General features: G+C 35.7%; 1 protein-coding gene across 9 annotated transcripts; it reads right to left on the minus strand.

The window, feature by feature from the left end:
* Positions 1–1,618: 1,618 nt before the first annotated feature.
* On the minus strand, positions 1,619–10,013 carry LOC107821906 (nucleobase-ascorbate transporter 6). 9 transcript variants are annotated; one of them, XM_075244211.1, is made up of 16 exons: positions 9,259–9,457; positions 9,016–9,183; positions 8,567–8,664; positions 8,284–8,457; positions 7,224–7,324; positions 6,890–6,965; positions 6,748–6,807; positions 6,423–6,607; positions 5,068–5,164; positions 4,582–4,668; positions 3,357–3,415; positions 3,180–3,271; positions 2,995–3,072; positions 2,743–2,903; positions 2,486–2,648; positions 1,619–2,168 (listed from the first exon to the last, which is right to left on the minus strand). In XM_075244211.1, exons 2-16 carry the CDS (start codon positions 9,125–9,127, stop codon positions 2,152–2,154), a joined length of 1,560 nt encoding a protein of 519 aa, XP_075100312.1. In that variant the 5' UTR covers positions 9,128–9,183; positions 9,259–9,457; the 3' UTR covers positions 1,619–2,151. The 9 variants fall into 9 exon arrangements, with proteins under 9 accessions (XP_075100312.1, XP_016503853.1, XP_016503855.1 ...); XM_016648367.2 differs by lacking the exon at positions 9,259–9,457 and adding an exon at positions 9,753–10,013 and having other exon boundaries at positions 1,619–2,648; XM_016648369.2 differs by lacking the exon at positions 9,259–9,457 and adding an exon at positions 9,475–9,664 and having other exon boundaries at positions 1,619–2,648.
* Positions 10,014–21,632: the final 11,619 nt, after the last annotated feature.

Here is a 21,632-nt window from a genome sequence, read left to right on the forward strand (position 1 = left end):
TTTAGGGGAAACCTGATCCAAATCAAACCATGAACACCCCTAGCTAGGCCAGCGCGACGCGCTGGCCTGGACCCTGTGTTGCAAAATATTTTCTATTTCGTCCGGGATAAGGTTATTTATGTCCTACACGGTCCTAATTTGTATAAAAAAAGGTTCTAAACCTAATTTGGAGGAGATCTAACATATTTTTGGGAGGATAACACGCCATTTTGGAGAGGAGAACGAAATCACGTTTAGAGGAGACTTCCAACTAGTTTTTCTTCTCTTCCCTTCCTTTAATCTCATAGTTTATTAGTTCTAGAGTTGTGGGTGTTATATGAACGGTGTAGTTTGAAGTTTGGATTGTTCTTATTATTTTATCATATTGGTTTATTTATTCAATCTTGCGCTTAATTATTTGATTGTTTGATCACCAATTGAATACTATCTACGAATCTAGGATTGAACTCGGGAGAAGGAATTTTAGATTGCATATAAGATTGAGTATAGCAAGATCTTGAACCTGAATTACGGGGAATGGATTTGTGGTTAGGATAGGGATATACCTAATCGCCTTGCTTGGTTACTATACGGGAATTATTAATGCGTTCTTGTTAATCCTAACTTCATAGGAATATAGGCGTTAGGTTAGCTTGAATAGGCAAGTAGTACTTTGAGAGAATACTACGAGTAATATTAACCTTGTCAATCAATAACCAGATAAATTAATTAGACAATTTAAGTAGAAAACTCAACGGGATTGTTAGTTGACCCATAGCTCTGGAATATTTTCTCATTGAATTCGTCTCCAAGTTTGCCGACTTGTTTTCTGTAATCGCTTAATTTGCTACTCTACATTAGTTTTAGTTAAATATTCATACTTTAGAAAATCGCTTGAATAGATTAATTGTCTTAATTTAATTTAGTAAATAGTTCATCACAAGTCCATGTGAGTACGATATCTGGACTTACAATCCTATATTACTTGTACGGCAAGTATATTTGCGTTTGGGAGCAACAATTTGCATAAAAAATTACACATTAATCCAACCAAAACTAAAATAAACAATTGAGTTATAAATCCATTAACAATAGATTTCTTGTTTGGTATTATGCAACAGCATTCTTTCAATTTAATTGTCCCCAGCTGTTGCAGTTGTTAAATTCAATCTACCATTTTCGTTCACGAAGTAGTTTATATTCTTATGGTCCACTGGAAGTGTTTATTTTTTCGCGCCACCACTGGAAATGTTAAGAATCTTTAGCAACGAGATAATACTTGTTATTTATTTAATTATAGATTGTAAATACCTGAAATGTGTTGGAGGAGTGTCAATATAAGAAACAAAAAGATTCTTAACAGATTAGATATTTGGATGACAATGCATATCACTTTAATTTAGTCGATCTTCTTGAATTTTCTTATTTCTCTTGTAATGATTGATTTTCTTTTTCACAATGATATATTTCTTATTAACCATTGTTTTTACAATTTTTGCATACAAAATGATTCAATGAGATGAAAGTGAACATACCGTAGCTTCCAAACAAACCACGAGGGGAAACACTATGTTTGACTAAATTTTTTATGATTTACATACCCAAAAGAAAAGAGATAAGGACTTGGACAAGACACTCGTGAAGAAAAAAAAAACTTATACATCTCGGTATCAAATTTATTTACATTATCAAATCACCTAGAAAATAACTATATGTAATTTGCATGTCATAAGTAGAGTTTAGTAAGAGTGTAAAAACTCTTATAGTATAAGTGTATTATATTGCCCTAATCAACATGAATATCTGACACTGGTTGGTTGTCAAAATTTGGTTCCTCTTCCAACCCAAGAAAAGGACAACAAAAAATTATCGAAGTGCCTGTCCAATTCTGTGTATGCTTTTCCTGTCTTCAAATCCAACGAAGGACGATTCATAGTGGTCCAATTTCCTTTTCTCCTCTTCAGTACCAGTGTACCAGCACCATCATTTAATTGGTTACATAAATGATTGTATGTCCTATACAATCTTCCTTTGTCAAAATATTCATCAAGTGTTCTGTTGTTTGTACTTGTCACTTTTGACTGTTCTCTATATATATTATGAAAAAAGAATTCTAGCCAGCTACTGTAACAAATTCCTTTCCCCTTGTATTCAAAAGATTCCTTTCTCCTATCATACTGGAGTTTTTGCTGCACACATCAGGACAAGAGTTTGAAAGAAGCAAACTTGCTTCATTGCGCCAGTTAAATCCATATAACCATGAATTTACAACAATGAGAAAACTTAACTAATAACTGTAGTCCTAATCTTCTTCAAAATGGTTGGACTATCTATACTTCTAAGAGGGTACATATGAAAGAAAATACTTGTTTCTTTCAGATTTCAAGGGTCAGGAAGAAAGCAAGTGGAAGTATGAAGTATGAAATCTTCTGCCTCTATGCTGTTACCAATCACACAGATGGGAAATACTTGTTTAGATTGAAAGGGAGGGAGTAGAATTCCTCACTTCTTGTGTCAGTCTTAAAGGACTTGAACTTGTCCCACCAGTGCTTGCCTCTGTCCTTTCTTGTCTGGCCATCCTTTTTGTGCATCGTGTTGTCTAGAAAATAAGCCACAACACCCGCCACAAAAGCTTTCGATTGAAATGGCACATTGACCATGTCGTTGAACTGAACAATAACAAACCGCAAAAGCTCTTACAACATGACTAGAATGCAACATACATCAAATGTTAAGACATATTTAGATGCCAATTTGTCATACCCATCTTGCATGTGTGTGAACAGGTCCATAACCAGCAACGGCAGTATACTCATTGAAGTACTGTGGGACGGACAAACCCAGGAAGACAGAGAAACCTAATATAAACTTGGTGCGGAAGCTATTAAGATTGCAGAACTGAAGGAAGCCTAAGCCTCCCGCGCCTGCAAAGAATGAACATTCACAATTCACAAACTATGAATAACATGAAAGACTTTGCCAGTGCGCAAGTGCTTGCCTTACATGTATACGTACCTACATAAGCGAAGAAAAGGCAGTATAAAGCACCTACAATGGGTGCTGGAATTGAAGCAAAGACTGCTCCAAATTTCCCTGATGATAATAGTGTTGTCAAGACAAATCCTCAGAACGTGGGAGAACCAAATATCAAAATAATCCACAAGAAGTTTTTTGATAAAATTGTTAGAGAAGTGATTTACCAAGAATTGAGAAGAAAATCATGAACCCAGCTGATATCTGAACAACTCTTCTACTGCCAACACGTGTCAGTGCTAAAAGACCAGCATTCTCCCTGAGGTATGAGAGAAAAAGTGAGGGCTTAGTCAACTAGTGTATGAGAGACTATCGAGCTGCAGAAGGTTTTTGTCTGGACTTACACAGATACAGAAGATCCATTCCCAGTGCCAAACAGTCCTGATAGTAAAATTCCAACACCCTGAGGTAAACAGAATGTTTCAAAATTAAAGAGAGCAAGAAAGTTCATCAGAAAAAATTTAGAGTGAAGGTTGCAAGGGGTAGTAGAAGGGATAGCAAACAATCAATACTTCTCATGAACCTCGTTGACAAGAAAAATACATGTCTTCCTTTCCAATCTCAAATCTACCTCCACTCTAAAAGTGAATATAACACCAAATGACCTTTTTTACCTCTTCCCATGATGCCGTATTATTCAATGAGAACGATGGGAAGGCTGCATGATATATGTCAAGCCCACTCTCCCCCTACCCCAACTAGTCTGGGAACACTTCATGAACTGGGTAAGCGCTTTTTACTTTTCGGCTGTCCTTCTAGACCCTTGTTTTCTTTAAATTAAACTTCTGGGTTAATGAGTGTGTTAGAAGTATATATTATGATATATCACAACAACTAGAGTGAAAGTTTAACGGGAGAAAATTCCCGTATCATTGGCATGTAATACTTAATTTCTGTGTCTCATTCTCCAAAATAAAAAGTCCTTAGCTAAATGGAAGGCAGAAAACAAAAGATAGAGAGTGGAGAAGAAGAATATTTCCAGAAAACACATCACGAAGCAACAGAGAGACAACTACTGAGTTCCAATACTTTAGATAGGAACGCAGGGAATTGGGACGGTTCCAATCCCTTAACGTCATTAGGTATGATATCTGCTATCTAAAGAAATATTATATCTGCCACGTATTGTCACGCCCGAAGTGGATCCAATGCGAAATTTCAGTAACAAAAATTACTCAAATTGGCATTAGATTCAAAATAAATGTACAAAGGAATGATCCGGATTAGACATGTAGGGTTGCAGACTTGCAGTTGAGTGGACACAGATTTTGACTAGTATAATGAGAAGAAAGTCATAGAGTTGGGTGTCGGAGTTACCCAAAACAATTCATAATTCTTGTGCATGTGGAAAATGGTGATACTGGAGGAGTCAATGACGTTCCAACTTTGTGTAGTTTTCCTAATCTATTTTCCTACTTCACATAAACCTCCCTAAAGATCATATGCATTTGATTCCGAGTAAAGCTCCACTTCAATGAAATCCAACAGAACATTCTGCTTTACTTTTCTTTGCTTATTTTACAAGAGGGTGAGGGAGGGGGAGGATTCTCGGGAAGAAAACCTGTTTACCTGCCAACCAACACCACGGCTAAGTATGGATGGCGGCAAGGGAGTGGCACTTGCATATCTTGCAACTGCAACGAAAGCACCAGTGGACTGAAAACACCAAAACCGCAAGCATGAAAGGAAGTTAGTTCAAGGTCAATCTCTTTCAGAGCATAGAAGTATCTTTTTCTTCAAAAAGAATGACGAAAAAGGAAGGTGTTGAATCGCACAAGAATTGAAAAGGATGCAAAAAGGTGAGTAAAAAAAGGGGTAGCACAAAGAAAGAAAGAGTAGATAAAGGTAAGAAGCACACAAAATCTGAAACAACAATCGGATGTGTCATAATACCAAATTACCACTGTAGCCAAATATAAGACAAACAAGATCATAGAGGAATTAGCAACAGAAAACAACAAAAGGAGCAACCTGAACCTAAAATTTTTGCAAAACCTGCCAAAATAAGATAATAAAACATTCAGAATATTCAAAAGCTCTGACGGGTGAACCAACCTCTACAAGAGAAACAAAAGTAGCCATCATCATAGCAAAAGCTTCACCAGCATCGAATGACGGAGGTCCCCATTGGAAGGGGTAAGGAATACTAATCCTGCAGATTCAAACCAGCAAGGAAAAAGAGAAAATCATTAAGTTTACAAAATTATAGGTTACCTTGTAAGTTCATAGAAATATTTTCCTAATGGACTAACAGAACTTATTAAGAACACTGCTGAACTAACAAAATAACTTCATGCGAGTAATAAGCAGAATTAAACGTTTTTCAAACAATACGCATCCCATGTTACAATCATAAGACCATTAGTAAAAAAATATGAAAGGGAGAACATAAAGTAATTTTGTTAGGTTCCTAGAGAGTAGAAAAGGAAATATTCTTGCTTCTCCATATTTCAAAAAATTGACCAACTATCTATGCAGTTGACAATATGAGAATCGGATAGGTTACTTTGGGACACCCATCAGTCTTTATAAGCTTGTGCTTACTTTTCCTAATCTGTAGCAGCATCGTCGTATCTGCCAGTTATGCTTGACGTGGCAATAACAAACCAGCACAAGCAGTTAATCAGTTGTGACTAAATTGATGGTGAAAGAAAAAGCACAATTGAGCATCCCATGCGAGCCTCTCTACCTTCGCAAGGTAGGGGTAAGGTTGTGTATACCCTTCCCAGACCCACTTGTGGGATTACATTGGGTTTGTTGTTGTTGTTTGATCATCCCATGCGAATTCATATAGCTCAAATACCTAGAGACCTATCTCTCTTATTCTCTTCTTGTATTCCATTTCAATAAAATAAGGCAAGGTCAGTTTAATGGATAAGTACACACCAACTTCCAGTCTCTTCCAGAACTTTTGCCTATAGAAGCTACTTTTTTATCTTTATTAGTAAGAATTGATAACAGGAGCTACTAGGGTAATAACTTTTAGAGAGTGCAAAAAGAACAAGGCACATTACACTCTAGATTTCTTAAAATCTAAGAGTTAAGAGTAGAAAAACTATGGCCTATTTCATATGTCAAAACAAAGTGTCATTATGTTGAAATTTGTAATGTCATATAGGTTACTGGAAACTACTCCTATGTCCCAATATAAGCATCCTAGTTTCCTCCTTGTGCTGTGCCAACTTGAGCCACTTCCCTAGAACACAACTTTTACAGCATACTGTAGAATCCTTTTCATTTCTATGTCTGCAAACTGCAATAGATTATAAGGTTGCAGGTTTTACCAAGGAGTTTTGCTTTATCAATAATTTTGGACCGACATATATAAAAATACGAAAAAATTTCCGTACGTGAGACCCATGCCAGTAATATTAGGAAATTGGAAAGGAGAAGGAGAGAAAAGCACTTGCCATGGAGCACCATTAATGAGTCCAGCACGATCAGTTCTGCAGCTTGCTTGTGTCTTTGGTGGCTTTCCATTGTAAGCCCCACCAACAGTGAGTAGGTGTGCATAAATCCACACGATGGCCACCGTGAAAATAACAGCAAAACGATCAAAGATATTCTTCCCTGGGCGTATCAAATGGGCCAAATACTGCAATAACCAGCATTATCAAGAATGCACAACTTATATCTCAAAAACAAAAACAAAAAATGGCAACTTATATCCTATGATGTCTTGCTCGTAAAATAATGTTTAAGAAGAATATATGATTTCTAGACAAAGCATTCCACCTGAGAGAAAATAACTAAAAGGACTAGCTCTGGCAACCCAACTTCAACACATTTGGCAACCTAAACAAAGATGAAGTAAATTCAACAATTATCATTGAATGAATATTGTAATGCAAGAAAAGTGTAGCGAGTTTCTACTTACCCCAGGAAAACCAAACTCATAAAGCCCAAAGCCAACAAGAGAAACCAAAGGAACAGCTGAAAGAGGGCTCAATAACCTAAGAATCCACGGGTAGTAAAATGCAAATCAGAGCTAGTATAATGCAAATAAGAGCTAGTATATTGTACAAAAGAGTCGACATAACTGAGAAGACCTCAAACCACAAAAAGTAATCCTTAAAGCAATTACTTGACCATTAGTATAGCATAACAATATCCAAGAGCAGACAAGTATACACTTAATTAATGATACAAAGTCAGGTGTTATATGAGAAGTTCAGTTCAAATGTAGGGAGAAATCTTGTGATATAACAAACCTTGTAACATTGCGCCAGAGACCACTGAAGCCAAGGACAATCTGAAGGGTCGAAGCAACAATAAGTGCACCTTGGGTGGCCCGCATTATCTTCTTGAACCTCTGATGAATCATAGAAAATATCAACAAAAGTTAAGACCCAATATCACCAACATGCAATGGATGATTCCCTCTGTGTTTCTGCGTCTCTAAACATCTTCCTGACCATTAGGGAAGTTAAAGGAACGTGCACTGACATGAATCATCAAGTGGAAAGTGAATTAATTGTGCATCAGTTTCTTTTGACACTTAGATGATATTTAAATTTGTTTCTCAAAATGATTTTATGGAAACTTGCCGTTAATGTTTGGATTTGGTTGTTTGAAAATACTGGTGGCACTTGGATTTGTAATTCAAAATTTTTAAAGTTATGATTTTCATTCAAAAGTTTGAAGAAATATCATTAAAACCTTAAAAACACTGTAGACACTTTCATATTGTTAAAATTATGAGAAAAGTCGATTAAACATATTTACGAACAGTCAAAAGGTAACAAAAAATGGTTGTTCGACCATCCGGACCACATAAAGGAGAAAGAAGAAAAAGGCAGAGGGGGTTGTGGCATGATGTCTGAACAGCCAGCAAGTATAGAAAATGGTTTAGAACTGGGGGACGTACATGATGCAAGAGGGGAAAACAAGGAAGGTTGTAATACAATCTCTAAAATATGAAAATGGGTTTTGGGGGCTGGTCTTCTAGTGGAAATTACTCTTCCAAAAGCAATTAAGTTTGCTTGGTTTTAGAACCAAATACCCCCTTTTCTGGTTCCAAAACTAATGGGGATTAGATTTGAGTTTTGGTTTCAAAATTGAGCAGCCCGCTAGCATAATTGTTTTTCCAACATCCTTACTAAATGAGAATAAAAAAGGTTAAACTGCTAATCCCATGTATTCACCAACTAAGTCCATGGAAAAGCTATATAGAAAAACCAAATATCATCTGCCTTTGACATTCGACCAATAAGAGCACTAGATGATCTAAACAATAGAAGAGAAAATGACTCAGTATTTGAAGACACCAACCGATATGGGGTCTTCATCACTCCATCGGCCAGAAAGGATAATCGAGATTGTAGGTGCAACAAAGGTATAAGACCCTCCAACCACAGCAGGCAGTCTGGTCCCAAAGATAGATTGCAACAAGGTGTTTAGCCCAGCAACAAATAGCAATGTCTGAATAACTTGGGCTTTTTCCTCCTGCAAAACGGGCAGGTAATCTTTCAGTTAAAATCAATAACAATACTTGAGGTCACGAGAAATTCATATCTTAAGTAGTTATGAAGTTCAATGTGTCTAGAAGCCTCACATTTCCACCTCCCATTTGGGGAACCAGAGCTGTAGGAATGATAACCGTGGTACCAAGCATAACAAGATAATGTTGAAATCCAAGAAGAATAGCCTCAGCTGCATTCCAACAATTACACAAAATCAGAATAGTCCACTACTATACACATGGTGAAAGAAATTCAAAACAATTTTAGAAACATTTAACTTTACCCAATACAGAGAATATTATGTCGGCCACCAAAATAATAATTTATACGGTCAACTCTCTAGCCATTAATCTAGTTGCCAGCCTACTGTAGCCACATTAAGCAAAATGAGCTCACATTAAGTGTTGTCGTGTAGGTGAGAATGGAACCTGGACCTAATTGTTACTCATTCGCCTCCTCAGCCAAAATTGGAACAATGAATAATAATAATAATAATAATAATAATAATAATAATAATAATAATAATAATGTGTAGACTTACGCCAAGGGGGAGGGCTAGTAATGCAGTAAGAAACATTGGGAAGTTGATCCTTTGGTGGATGTGGCACTGGTTCACTTGCCTTTGCTGCTGGAGCTGCTCCTCCTCCTGCCATTTTCTTTCTATTTTTTGCTCTAAACTGATCTTCTTGAGCAGTGCAAAACCCCAAATCTGCACAAACACCCAGAATCACAAATCTCTCAGAAACTGAGGGGGAAAAAAGAAACCAAAAAGACTGATAAGTACCAAGAGAGCAAAGACTGAAGAAAAGGGGCTCAAAAGTTTGTTAGTACACAGAAAGAATGGAGCAACAAACCCACATGCTAGTACCCACTCACTCTTGTATCAACTGTACCAAATAAAATAAGGGAAAAACGTTGAAGAAAATAAAATCAAATGTGAATTGAAGGAGTAATTATCGTAACCAAACTATTTATACCAGGAGAAAAACAATTACTCTACCTTGTTCTAATAACTTTAACCTGAAGTGAATATGTTTATGACAGAATTAGTTATGTAGAAATTGAAATATCTAGACTATTTTTTATTCGATTGAATGGAATAGAAAAATGCAAATTAAATGTACTTATAATGATATTCAAATATTATAAACAGAAACTGGTTTAAAAGATGAGATTCAAGTAGTACTAATAATTGGAAATACAGTGTATAGCTAAATTTGTGTTTTATTTAAAACAATTGCGATTCCTAATACAAGAGTCAAAATAAGGGAGAAGCACCCAGGTCCCGCCCTTGAACTTTTGTAGGATTTTAGATCAAAGTTTCAACCCTTTTTTGCTTCTTCTATATTTATGTCCATTTGCTTAACATAAAAACACACGGTTTGAATAAAGAGGTGAAGAAATTGATAGCTGCATCTGCTTCGCTTAATTCTCAATGCCTTCATTAATGCAAATTTATTGATGCAAACAAGCTTGAACCACCCAATACTATGCTTTGATAAATTGTTACTATAAGTTCTAACAATTCATTTATGTTGCTATATATGTTTTCTGTGATGTCAATTTATGTCTAATTATGAACTTGCAAATTAGAGCAAGAAATAGAAAATAATCAGAGAATCTCGACCCCTCCCCCTCCCCCTCCGATTAGTTTATTTGCTAATTTGTACTCCTATTAAAATAGTTTATCTTTTGTCAGAAACAGTAACCTTTTTCTGAAAAATAAATATATATACTATCTCCCGTTGCTAATTTGTTCTTGGAAAAGCGACGGCTTCAGCCTTCAAGTACAACAAACTCAGTTTTTATTAAAATAAATGCCAACGCAGGAGCAAAGAAAGTTAATGTAAGATTCCCAAACATACATTTTGAGTTTGAAAGTCAAGATTTTTCTACCCAATTGTTAGTTTAATGAATTAAATTAACACTACTTGGTATTTATATTTGGGGCATCTTCACTGCAGTAGTTATCTCTTGTTATTCTTTGAATAGTGAGAAAATAAAATAAAACGACAAGTAAAAAGATATAATAATACCCCAAAAGGGGTCGTTTGGAATAATGCATGCATTAACTTTGTGTATTAATAATACATTATTTGATACACTTTTTGAACTTGTGCATTAGTTATACACATTATTTGGACTAATACATAGAAAACCATGGTATTAACAATACAATGAGTTTTAATGCACGCATTAGCTTAGTTAAAGACAAAATTGCCCTTCAAAATTTATGCTTGATTAAAATATGCTACAATATTAATGGAAGTTTGATGTAAAGTTTGATACTGAAATATAATGGGTATTGGATGTTATTTGTTTAGCATTTTTTTTTTTATAAATAAATATCCAGTTCTATACTATAATATAGGTAGACAAATCAAAATAATTTTTTTTAAACCATTTTCATATTAAAACATTCTTCAATATATGTTTCTTTTAAAAAGATAAAGTGATGGACCGGTTATGAGGGTATTTTTGTAAACAAATAATTTTTTTAGAAATTATACAATGATTTAATAAATCAAACCAAACAATGAATAAAAAATATATCAGCATAACTAATATCAACATTACTAATATACCATATTCAGTATTATTTTTATAAACCCAACCAAACTACCCTCGTCTTTTAGACCTCAGAAAAAGGTGCTAGAAGACATATTAAATTGTATTTGCCTTTGCCATTGTACAGTGAGGGGGAAATTGATCGCTTGCTGCAAATTCGAAAGTTCTAACCACATGACACGTAATCTTTAAAACATCTTCAGTAACGTTTCTTAATGAGAATCTTGTTGTTACTTGTTACTATCTGCCGAGTAATTACATAAGAAATCACAAATGAAAATGAAAATACATATCATTAAACTATGAGTCATCAAAAGTTTTATATGCAAGAAATATGACTTGCATTTATTTATTTTATAAGTTTCAAATACCATTAATCTTTTTCATTAAACTACTATTATCCACGTTGGACCCCTTTACAATAGATATATTTGTGTCGTTTCTTTTTACAAGGTTAATTTCAAAGATCTCCCTTCAAATTTGGTTTCATAGCACTAATTACCTCCATTTTGGTTTGTGATATTTTACTTACTTTTCTTGTTTTAATTTTGTTTGTAACAATTGTTTTTACTTATTTATCTTAATGTAAAATAATTACAATGTGACCAATTTGCAACTTTAAATATCACACTCTTTTTATTAGTAATTCGTAGGAATATAATATAAGAACAATGGAGTTGGGATTTAGCGATAATAGTAGAATTCGGGAAAATAGAAGGATTATGAAGCTGCTTGCTTTGTGGGAAGTTCAAAGCCATTATATAATCTGTTTCCTTTTTACACAAAATTTCATGAGAATGCCGGAATATCTATTTAGTCGATACCTGCTTATCATCTGCCAATAAATGTTTAATTGTTATGACTAGCTAGGAGGTTCACTTAATCTTTCCGGCAGATAAAGTTTCTGGGATTAGATGATCACTTGATCAGGAGATCCCTATTGACACACGACTAATTCCTTCCCGATTTTGTTTGTATGTGAAGTGTAGTTTGATTGCTCGAGAACGAGCAATGATTTAAGTGTGTGGTGTTGATGATAGGCTAGAAATCTGTGTTTTAGTCGTATTTTGCCATCTAATTTACTACACTTTATTCGTGTTTGAGCTTAAAAGAAGATGATTTGCACTTATTACATGGTGTATGCCTTGTAAGAGATGATTTCGAGTTAGGAAGATATTCTTGAGCTAAATTGAGTGATTTAGAGCTTTAAAGTATGAGTAAAAGCCCAAGGAATTAAATCGGATCGCGTTCGGGGGTCGAGGACCAAGTCTGGATGTCAAAAAGTGAGAAAAAAATTACTATGAGATTTTTGCACTATTGCGCCGCATGGGGCGCTTGGCAGTGCAAAGTGGCATGTCTGACAAAAATCTGCTCTCTGAAAAGTCCCACTAGCGCGACGCGGGGAGCGTCGCACCAGTATATTATCGCTGTCCAATTTTCTCACTTCAGCTTGGAAAGGGTAGTTTAATCCGAGCCCGTTCTTTCATGATATAAATACACATAAAACACGATTTTTAGAGGACTTTGGACCTAGACAACTATTGGAGAGCATTGGAGGCTTCAAAACACAAGAATTCATCTTTCCATCAATTCAATACGGGAGTTTGGATTGTAACGTTAGATTGATGTTTTCTTATTATTTAACTCTAGTTGCGATGCCTTCCTTCATGATTATAGAGTAGTTTACCTTAAGGTTTGACATGATTTGGTATTGTGAATTTATTCATTATCGTGTTTAATCAAAAGAGGAGCACAATTTTGAATATTGTTGCGACGCATGACTTAACTTATTTTGGTACTTCTTCAAAGTAATCAAAAGAGCTTAGTGATCTACCTTTTGAATTAAGATTGAGAAATATTCGTGAGGAGTTTCTCTTAGGGCCCGTTTGGACATAAATTTGATGGAAGATTTTTCCAAAAATATTTTACTTTTTTCGAAATCAGCGTTTGTTCATAAAATTTTTAATTTTTTACTTGAAGATGCATTTTGAAAATTTTCAAAAAAATTAAAAAATTGCAAAAAGCTATTTTTCAAAATTCACTCAAATCACATACAAAACTTCAAAAATAATCCAAACTGAAATTTATGTCCAAACACAACTCTAAATTTTAAATACCATTTTCACTTTAAAAAGAATTTCACCATTTTTTCGAATTTTACAATTCTTATGTCCAAACGCCTACTTAGACCATTCTTACCAATAGATTCTTGCAAGTTTCACCGCACTTCATATTAGCCTATTTGAACAATTTAGGTTTAATCGAGCGAGGAACTTGAATTAGAATAATAGGATAATAGCTTGTTGAATTAGTGAGAATCAATAATACATTAAGAGTGAAATTTAACAGTGTCCATTCCAAGATAACAATCTTATACCTATCATGTCTTGAACCTTATTTCTCGCACTGATAACAACCCGAGTTTGCTACTCTCTAGTTCTCTGTGATCAAGTATTACTTGCTTTAATTTTAGTTTGTTAGTTTTAGTATTAATCATACTAAATCAAAGTGTTGAACATCCTGAATAGTGTTTAAGTCAGAAATTACTTGAACATTGTTTAAATCCAATCCATGTAGAGTCGATATTTAAACTATACTATCTTTGACTAGCGAGCATCAATTTTCTGGTTGTGTTTCATAATTCATGAAAGAGAATGAATTTGGACATATTCTGGTAAGCATGTATTTGGACACTTTTCTGGTAAGCTAAAAAAATAAAGAAATAATTTTTTAGCAAAACCAAATTTGGATTATGACCAATTTCTAATGTGCGCAAGGCCACACCTTTTTACTAGCTCTTTATAAACCCAACAAAGAGCAGTTTAATATAACAAGAAGAAAGAAATTGACACTTTGTCTTTGGTAAAAGATAAAGAAAGAAGAAAGAAAAATGGATCACAATGGAATCTTTGACTTTGCAATATTATTTATTAATAATACCAGCATTTAATTGCACCTTTTTTAAACTCAGAGATCATCTAATTGTGGTAAATTTTAGGTGCACAATTGTCGTAACATATATTGTTATAAATTGTTGGTTTTTGCCTTTTTGGTAATGAGCAGTAATCTACAAGCCAAAAGTTATAGTAGAAGGTTTTTTGGTGGAAAAGGGGCTACTCATGTTTGTCCTCAAGATTTCCTTTCTGGAACTTTTACACCTTTTCATGATATGTCATGATCATCTTTCGGTCTACAATCACTTTTCAAGAAAAGAAAAAAGACAAAGAAAATTTTATTCTATTAGTCATATATATGACGTCTCATCTATATTCTTCCCCCCTTTCAAATGGCAGCCCATTGATGAACTGCAAAAACTATAATATACGAGAACCATATAGGGAAAAGTATAACTCAAGTCATGAACTCCTGATTTATTAGCTTCATAGCTAATACAAAAATATAACTCAAAATCAGCAAAGAAAATGAACACATCTTCATGAAAACCACTGAAAATTTCGCCACAGCGGCCTTCCTTCTCTACTCTCACTTCAGCATAACCTGCTCATAGCAATTTGAAGTGTTTTAGGTTGGATTCTGGAGCTTTGGCATGATCACACAACTCTAGCGTTGCGCGTATTCAGTTAAATTCCCAAAGGTTTGTATCGGAACGTCAAATTTGCAAACCATTGGAACTGTACTTCAAGGGCTACAATTCTCCTTCAGAAATCACAATCAAATGGCCACTTGTTTTTGAGTTAATATTTTTGTGAGGTTAAGAGTCGTAGTAGAAAGAATCTCTAGCCATATACCTTATTCTCCAACTCTTCTTGTTCCAAAATACTAATTCAGAAGTCAAACTCAACTAAACTATTTTCGAAAAGTCTAAAACATGTTCTTTAATTTGCATTCAAAGGTATATTCAAGCATGTTTACCACTCAAAAATTACTAGCTTTGCACACACGCATATAAACCCTGAAACCCTATTTCTGGAGCAAGGATTAACTTGACCATCGAAATGTTTGATACAACCAAAATTACAGGAGCAGTAGTTTCACTGAATTCGTTAAAAGTTAGCATCTTCTTCGGGTGATAGAATGGATTTCAATTCCAACTCGTGCTGACGCAAAAGATATACTGAGGCAAAATATAACCGTGCTGATTCCAAGGTGGCTTAGTAGCGTTTGCTGAAGATGCCTCAATACATTAATCATGCGATTTGTAGTTTTTTTGTAGCAAGATCTGTTTAACTGTTTGGAATAAATTTCTTACAGATATAATATTCACGGTAATAAAGCAGAATAATAACGTAGCACCGAGATACGGTAATTAACAAGAATAAAAGAGTAACAACGACACCAAGATTTTTACGTGAAAACCCCTTTTGAATAAGGAAAAAAACCACGGCCCCGAGAGGAGCAACTGATATCACTATAACAAGGAATTTTACACTTTGTAGGTCCGAGTAAAATACTCCAAAGACCACTACAACACTCAAAAGAAATAACCCTCTTTTGATATTCTCACCTCACTACAATATCGCTCATTCTCTATTTTTCTCACATACTATTTTCTTATACCATGTCTGTGAAACCTCACTCTTTCTTTCTAACTCTCAGATATATTTTTCCTCTGAGATTCATGTGTAGAGATGAGAGCTGAAGCTCTCCTTTTATAGGCGGAGCCTCACTCTCTCACGCCTATTATATTTGACATTTTCCTTCAATTGTTGACAATTCAGAAACTGTGGCTGCCAATTCAAAGAAAAAGATTTTAGTCTTTATCAAAGGCCTTAAATCAAGGGATGGACCCCACAAGTCTTTATCAAAGGCCTTAAATCATGGGATGAACCCCCACAAATCTCTCCCTCTAGTCTCATTCACCTGAAGGAGGTAACACCGGAGATTCTAGTTTGAGTACATGCCGACAAGTTTTTTGCATAGCTCAAACTTATCTCTTGGTACTACCTTGGTTAGCATATCCGAAGGATTCTCACTTGTATGGATCTTCGTGACCTGTATAAATCCATCCTCTCCTTTCTCGAATCCAGTGATATCTCACGTCGATAAGCTTCAGGTCTATTGCATTGACTGTCACAATAGACGACATACTCCTTTTGATGCAATTTCAGTTCTTGAAGAAACCGCTTGAGCCATACCATCTCCTTGCCAGCTTCAGTAGCAACAATATACTCCGCTTCAGTTGTAGAGAGTGTGACACACTTCTGCAACTTCGACTGCCATGATATAGTTCCCCCTGAAAATGTGAACAAATATCCAGTAGTGAATTTTCTGTTATCAATGTCACCTGCCATATCAGCATATGTATAGCCCTTCAAGATTGGATCAGATCCTCCAAAATACAAGCAATCTCCTACAGTACCTCTTAGGTACCTGAGTATCCACTTGATTGTTTCCCAATATTCCTTTTCAGGATTTTTAAGGAATCTACTAACAACACCAACTGCATGAGCAATATCAGGTCTGGTACATACCATTGCATACATCAAGCTTCCGACTGCTGAAGAATAAGGAACTCTAGCCATGTTCTCTTTCTCCTCTACTGTTGTAGGACACATCTTCTTGCTCAACTTTAGATGACTAGCAAGAGGTGTGCTGACTGCTTAGCATTTTTCATGTTGAAGCGTTCCAATACACGTTCAATGTACTTCTCCTGAGACAGCCACAACTTTCTGCTTGTTCGCTCTCAAACTATCTTCATACCCAGAATTTGTTGTGTTGGGCCCAAGTCCTTCATATCAAATGACTTGGACAAATCTCCCTTCAACTTTGCGATCAGCCCCTTGTCTTTTCCTACAATTAACATGTCATCCACATACAATAACAATATAATAAAGTTATTCTCAGAAAATCTTTTGAAGTATACACATGGATCAGAATATGTCTTTATGTAAATTTGACTTTTCATGAATGAGTCAAACTTCTTGTACCACTGCCTTGGTGCTTGCTTCAACCCATAAAGACTGTTATTCAGTTTGCACAATATGTGTTTTCTTTTAGCTACTTCAAATCCTTCTAGCTGCTCCATACAGATCTCCTCTTCCAAATCTCCGTGAAGAAATGCAATTTTCACGTCCAACTGCTCCACTTCAAGATCTAGGCTAGCTACTAAGCTCAAGATTGTTCGAATAGAAGTCATTTTGACAACATGTGAGAAAATTTCGTCAAAATCAATACCTTTCTTCTGCTCGAAGCCTTTTACCACCAATCGAGCTTTATATATGACCAGCTTGCCATTTTCATCTTTCTTGAGTTTAAAGACTCATTTGTATTTGAGTGATCTTTTACCCTTTGGAAGTTCAACCAGCTTGTACGTGCCATTTTTCTGCAGAGATTCCATCTCTTCTTGCATGGCTTTCATCCACTGGTTCTTTTTTGGATGGGACATCACCTCCTTAAGACTTTCTGGCTCCCCCTCATCACTGATGAGGACATACTCTATGGCAGGGTACCTGCATGGCTCTACCCTTGGCCTTTCTGATCTCCTCAGAGGTTGAGGCTGTTCTTCTCCCTGAGTGGGATGCTCCACTTGCTCGACATCATCATCAAGTTACTCCCCCTGATCAATAACCTCACCAGGTTGCTCCCCCATACTTGGCAACTTCGTCGGTCCTACTTTCTGCACTTGTGGGATTGTTAGAAGTAGAAGGAATAGTAACAAGGTTAGGAATTATACCATTCTTGGCCTTCTCTGGCATATCATCAGCAGTTCCAACTTCACTTTGTCACAAGACTACATCTCTGTTTCTAATGACCTTCTTCTTTACAGGATCCCACAATCTGTATCCAAACTCTTCATCTCCATATCCGATGAATATGCAGGGAATATATTTATCATCCAGTTTTGTTCTCTTCTCCTTTGGTACATGTGCAAAAGCTCTGCAACCAAACACCTTCAGATGTGAGTAGGATACCTCCTTGTTGGTCCAAACTCTCTATGGGATGTCAAATGCCAACGGAACTGATAGACTCCTATTGATCAGGTAATGGGCTGTCTGAACTGCTTCACCCCAGAATGACTTAGGCAGTTTAGCCATTCTGAGCATGCCTCTCACCTACTCCACAATGGTGCGGTTCATCCTTTCGGCTACGCCATTGTGTTGTGGGGTTTCAGGAACTGTCTATTCATGTCTGGTCCCATGGCTCGAACAATACTCTTCAAATTTCCTTGAAGTGTACTCACCTCCATTGTCACTTCGGAGACGCTTTAGCTTTTGGCCTGTCCCCATTTCTACCATAGCATGAAACTTCTGAAAAACTTGAAACACCTGATCGTTGATTTTCAAAATATAAACCCATAATTTTCGTGAAGCATCATCAATAAAAGTAACAAAATATTTGTTACTGCCCATCGATTCAATTTCCATTTGACCATAAATATCAGAATATACCAAATCAAGTATATTCAATTTTTTTTCGGACAATGTCTGAAATGAGACTCTATGCTGCTTACCAAATAAACAGTAGTCACAAGATTTTACCGTTGTACCTTTGGCATAAGAAATGAGTGATTTCCTGGCAAGAATCTACAATCCCTTCTCGCTCATATGGCCCATCCTTTTGTGCCACAAATCTGTAGAAATCTTACCTTGTGCCGCGTTCAATTCACCTTGGCATATTTCTGCATTTGTCATGTATAACGTGCCACGAGCAACTCCCTTTGCAATTACCAATGATCCTTTAGTGAGTCTCTACTTTTGATTTGCAAAATAGTTCTCGTATCTATCTCGGTCTAAAGCAATTCCCAAAATCAAGTTCATTCACAAATCAGGTACATATCGCACGTCCTTTATAACTAATGTGCATCCGACATTTGTCTTGATACAAATATCACTAATCCCCGCAATCTTTGAGTAACTTATGCTACCCATTCTCATAGTGCCGAAATCACCTGCCACATATCTGCAAAAATGATCTCTTACCGGTGATGCATGGTAAGATGTTGCTATATCAACCACTCATTCCGACTCTGGTCCTGATGAGTGCATGCATTCCTCTTCCTCATTTATAAATAGGACAACATTATCATTGTTTTGTACCATGGCGGTTGTGTTGTCATTTTTCTGGCCACTAGTTTCACCTTTGCCCTTCCTTGGATTTGGGCAATCTCTTTTGAAGTGACCTGGTTGATCACAATTGTAGCAATTTCTGGCTTTTGATTTGGATCGATTCTTAGACTTCCCACGAGCTCCAGATCTACCATAGTTGCTCGAACTCCTTTGATAACTCCTGCCTCTACCTTCTGTGATGAGAGCATGTCCTTGATTTTCAGGCTTCTTTCCCATCTTCTCATTGAGTAGAAGAGTCGATGTGACGTCTTTCAACTCAATGGTAGTCTTACCATGTAGGATGGTTGTTTCCAAATTATCGTACGAAGATGGCAACGAGTTCAATAGCAAGATGGCTTTATCTTCTTCCTCGATTTTCACTCTGAAGTTGGCGAGTTGTGTGATTAGTCCGTTAAACACATTTAAATGTGACAAAAAAATCGTACCTTCACCCATGTGTAGGGCGTATAGCTACTTCTTCAGGTACAATTTATTTGTCATCGTTTTGGACATGTATAGGCTTTCCAACCTTGTCCAAATGCCATGTGTGGTGTCTTCATCAATGATGTTATTTACCACATCATCTGATAAGTGCAACCTGATTGCACTAGCAGCCCTTTCATCCAAGTCACTCCAATCCTCAGCTTTCATGGTATCAGGTTTTTTGGCATCAATATCTAGTACCTTGTGTAATCCTTATTGGATGAGCAGATTGCCCATCCTTCTTTGCTATGTTGAGAAATTATTATCTCCGTTGAATTTTGCTACCTCGTACTTTACTCCGGACATTTTTGTTTTTCACCAAGTATAGTACTACTGACAGTGAATAGTATTTCTGTGAACGAGCAGAACTTGTACTCTGATACCAGTTGTTGGGAACAAATCCCCTACAGAAATAATATTCACGGTAATAAAAGCGGAATAATAATGTAGCACCGAGATACGGTAATTAACAAGAATAAAAGAGTAATAACGACACCAAGATTTTTACGTGAAAAACCCTTTTGAATAAGGAAAAAAACCACGGTCCCGAGAGGAGCAACTGATATCACTATAGCAAGGAATTTTACACTTTGTAGGTCCGAGTAAAATACTCCAAAGACCACTACAACACTCAAAAGAAATAACCCTCTTTTTATATTCTCACCTCACTACAATATCGTTCATTCTCTATTTTTCTCACAGACTATTTTCTTATACCATGTCTGTGAAACCTCACTCTTTCTTTCTAACCCTCAGATATATTTTTCCTCTGAGATTCGTGTGTAGAGATGAGAGCCGAAGCCCTCCTTTTATAGGCGGAGCCTTACTCTCTCACGCTTAATATATTTGACATTTTCCTTCAATTGTTGACAATTCATAAACGGTGGCTGCCAATTAAAAGAAAAAGACTTAGAAGTCTTTATCAAAGGCCTTAAATCATGGGATGAACCCCACAAGTCTTTATCAAAGGCCTTAAATCATGAGATGGACCCCACATTAACAACATAGAACCTACAGAAGAAGTAATAACCAATTACTGAATGTTTACGTATACATAAAGTTTAGTTTGATCAAAGGCCACATTCCACGATATAATGAGACAGTCACATTTGGCAGATCAATCAACTATCTCCGTTAAGTTTAAAGCAAAAGGAAAAGAAACATGGAAACGTTATTAAATGTTAGATTCTTGAACAGTATTGCTATATAGTTAGACTTTCTTACTCTACTTTATGAACTTTTACCTTACCTTTTAATCGGATATTTCATCTAGGAACCTGATAATCAAATTGATACTTGAAAAGCAGAACACAAAGAACAAATACAGACAAATGTAATTTTATAATTTCTTAAGGTTCAATGCTTTTATTGCAAGAATGAAAAAAATACAGTTGCAAAATCCTTATATCACAAAAGAACAACTCAATATAGCATATAATAGTTTTGATTTCAAACTCACCTCTGCAAAAACTGAAACAACTTTTGGAAGGTAATGAAAGCTGGACCCTAAAACTTCTCTGTTTGACCTGCAAGTGAGAAAATCAGGTGAACATTAAAAAGACCAAAAATGCATTTTTATATAAGATCACCCATTAGAGATTGCGAACTTCATGTTAATGTTTGATTTGGCTAATTACAACCTAGATAAATCCCAGTAACAACCACCAACAAGATGGTTTTGTCAAGTCAGATTGAAACATCATAGAAGTCAACTTCATCTGCCTAATGAAATTTTGTTATACCGAATATATCAAAACTGTTCCAGACTTCCATCTGCACTATCATTAACTGTAAACTAGTTACTACAGTATTACATATTACTTCAAACTTATAGTTAGCAGATTTTTTGCTTAGTTATCCTTGGATCTGAAATTACAAAATTCATGTAGAACAGACACATGCTTCCTTTAAGAACAATTATGATTCTATCTAGGAAAAACATTCTAGTCATATGTTCCCATTTGCATGTGATGTTTTATTTTTTGGTTATAAAAAAATGTACTGACGATGGACAAATCATATTGATTAAAAAATATGTTGGTAATGAAGAACAAATTGCCAAAAGCAAGTGGGCCAACCAATGGATTGGCTAAACCAAACA

Source organism: Nicotiana tabacum, chromosome 22 (genome assembly GCF_000715075.1).
Source record: "Nicotiana tabacum cultivar K326 chromosome 22, ASM71507v2, whole genome shotgun sequence".
Lineage (NCBI taxonomy): Eukaryota > Viridiplantae > Streptophyta > Magnoliopsida > Solanales > Solanaceae > Nicotiana > Nicotiana tabacum.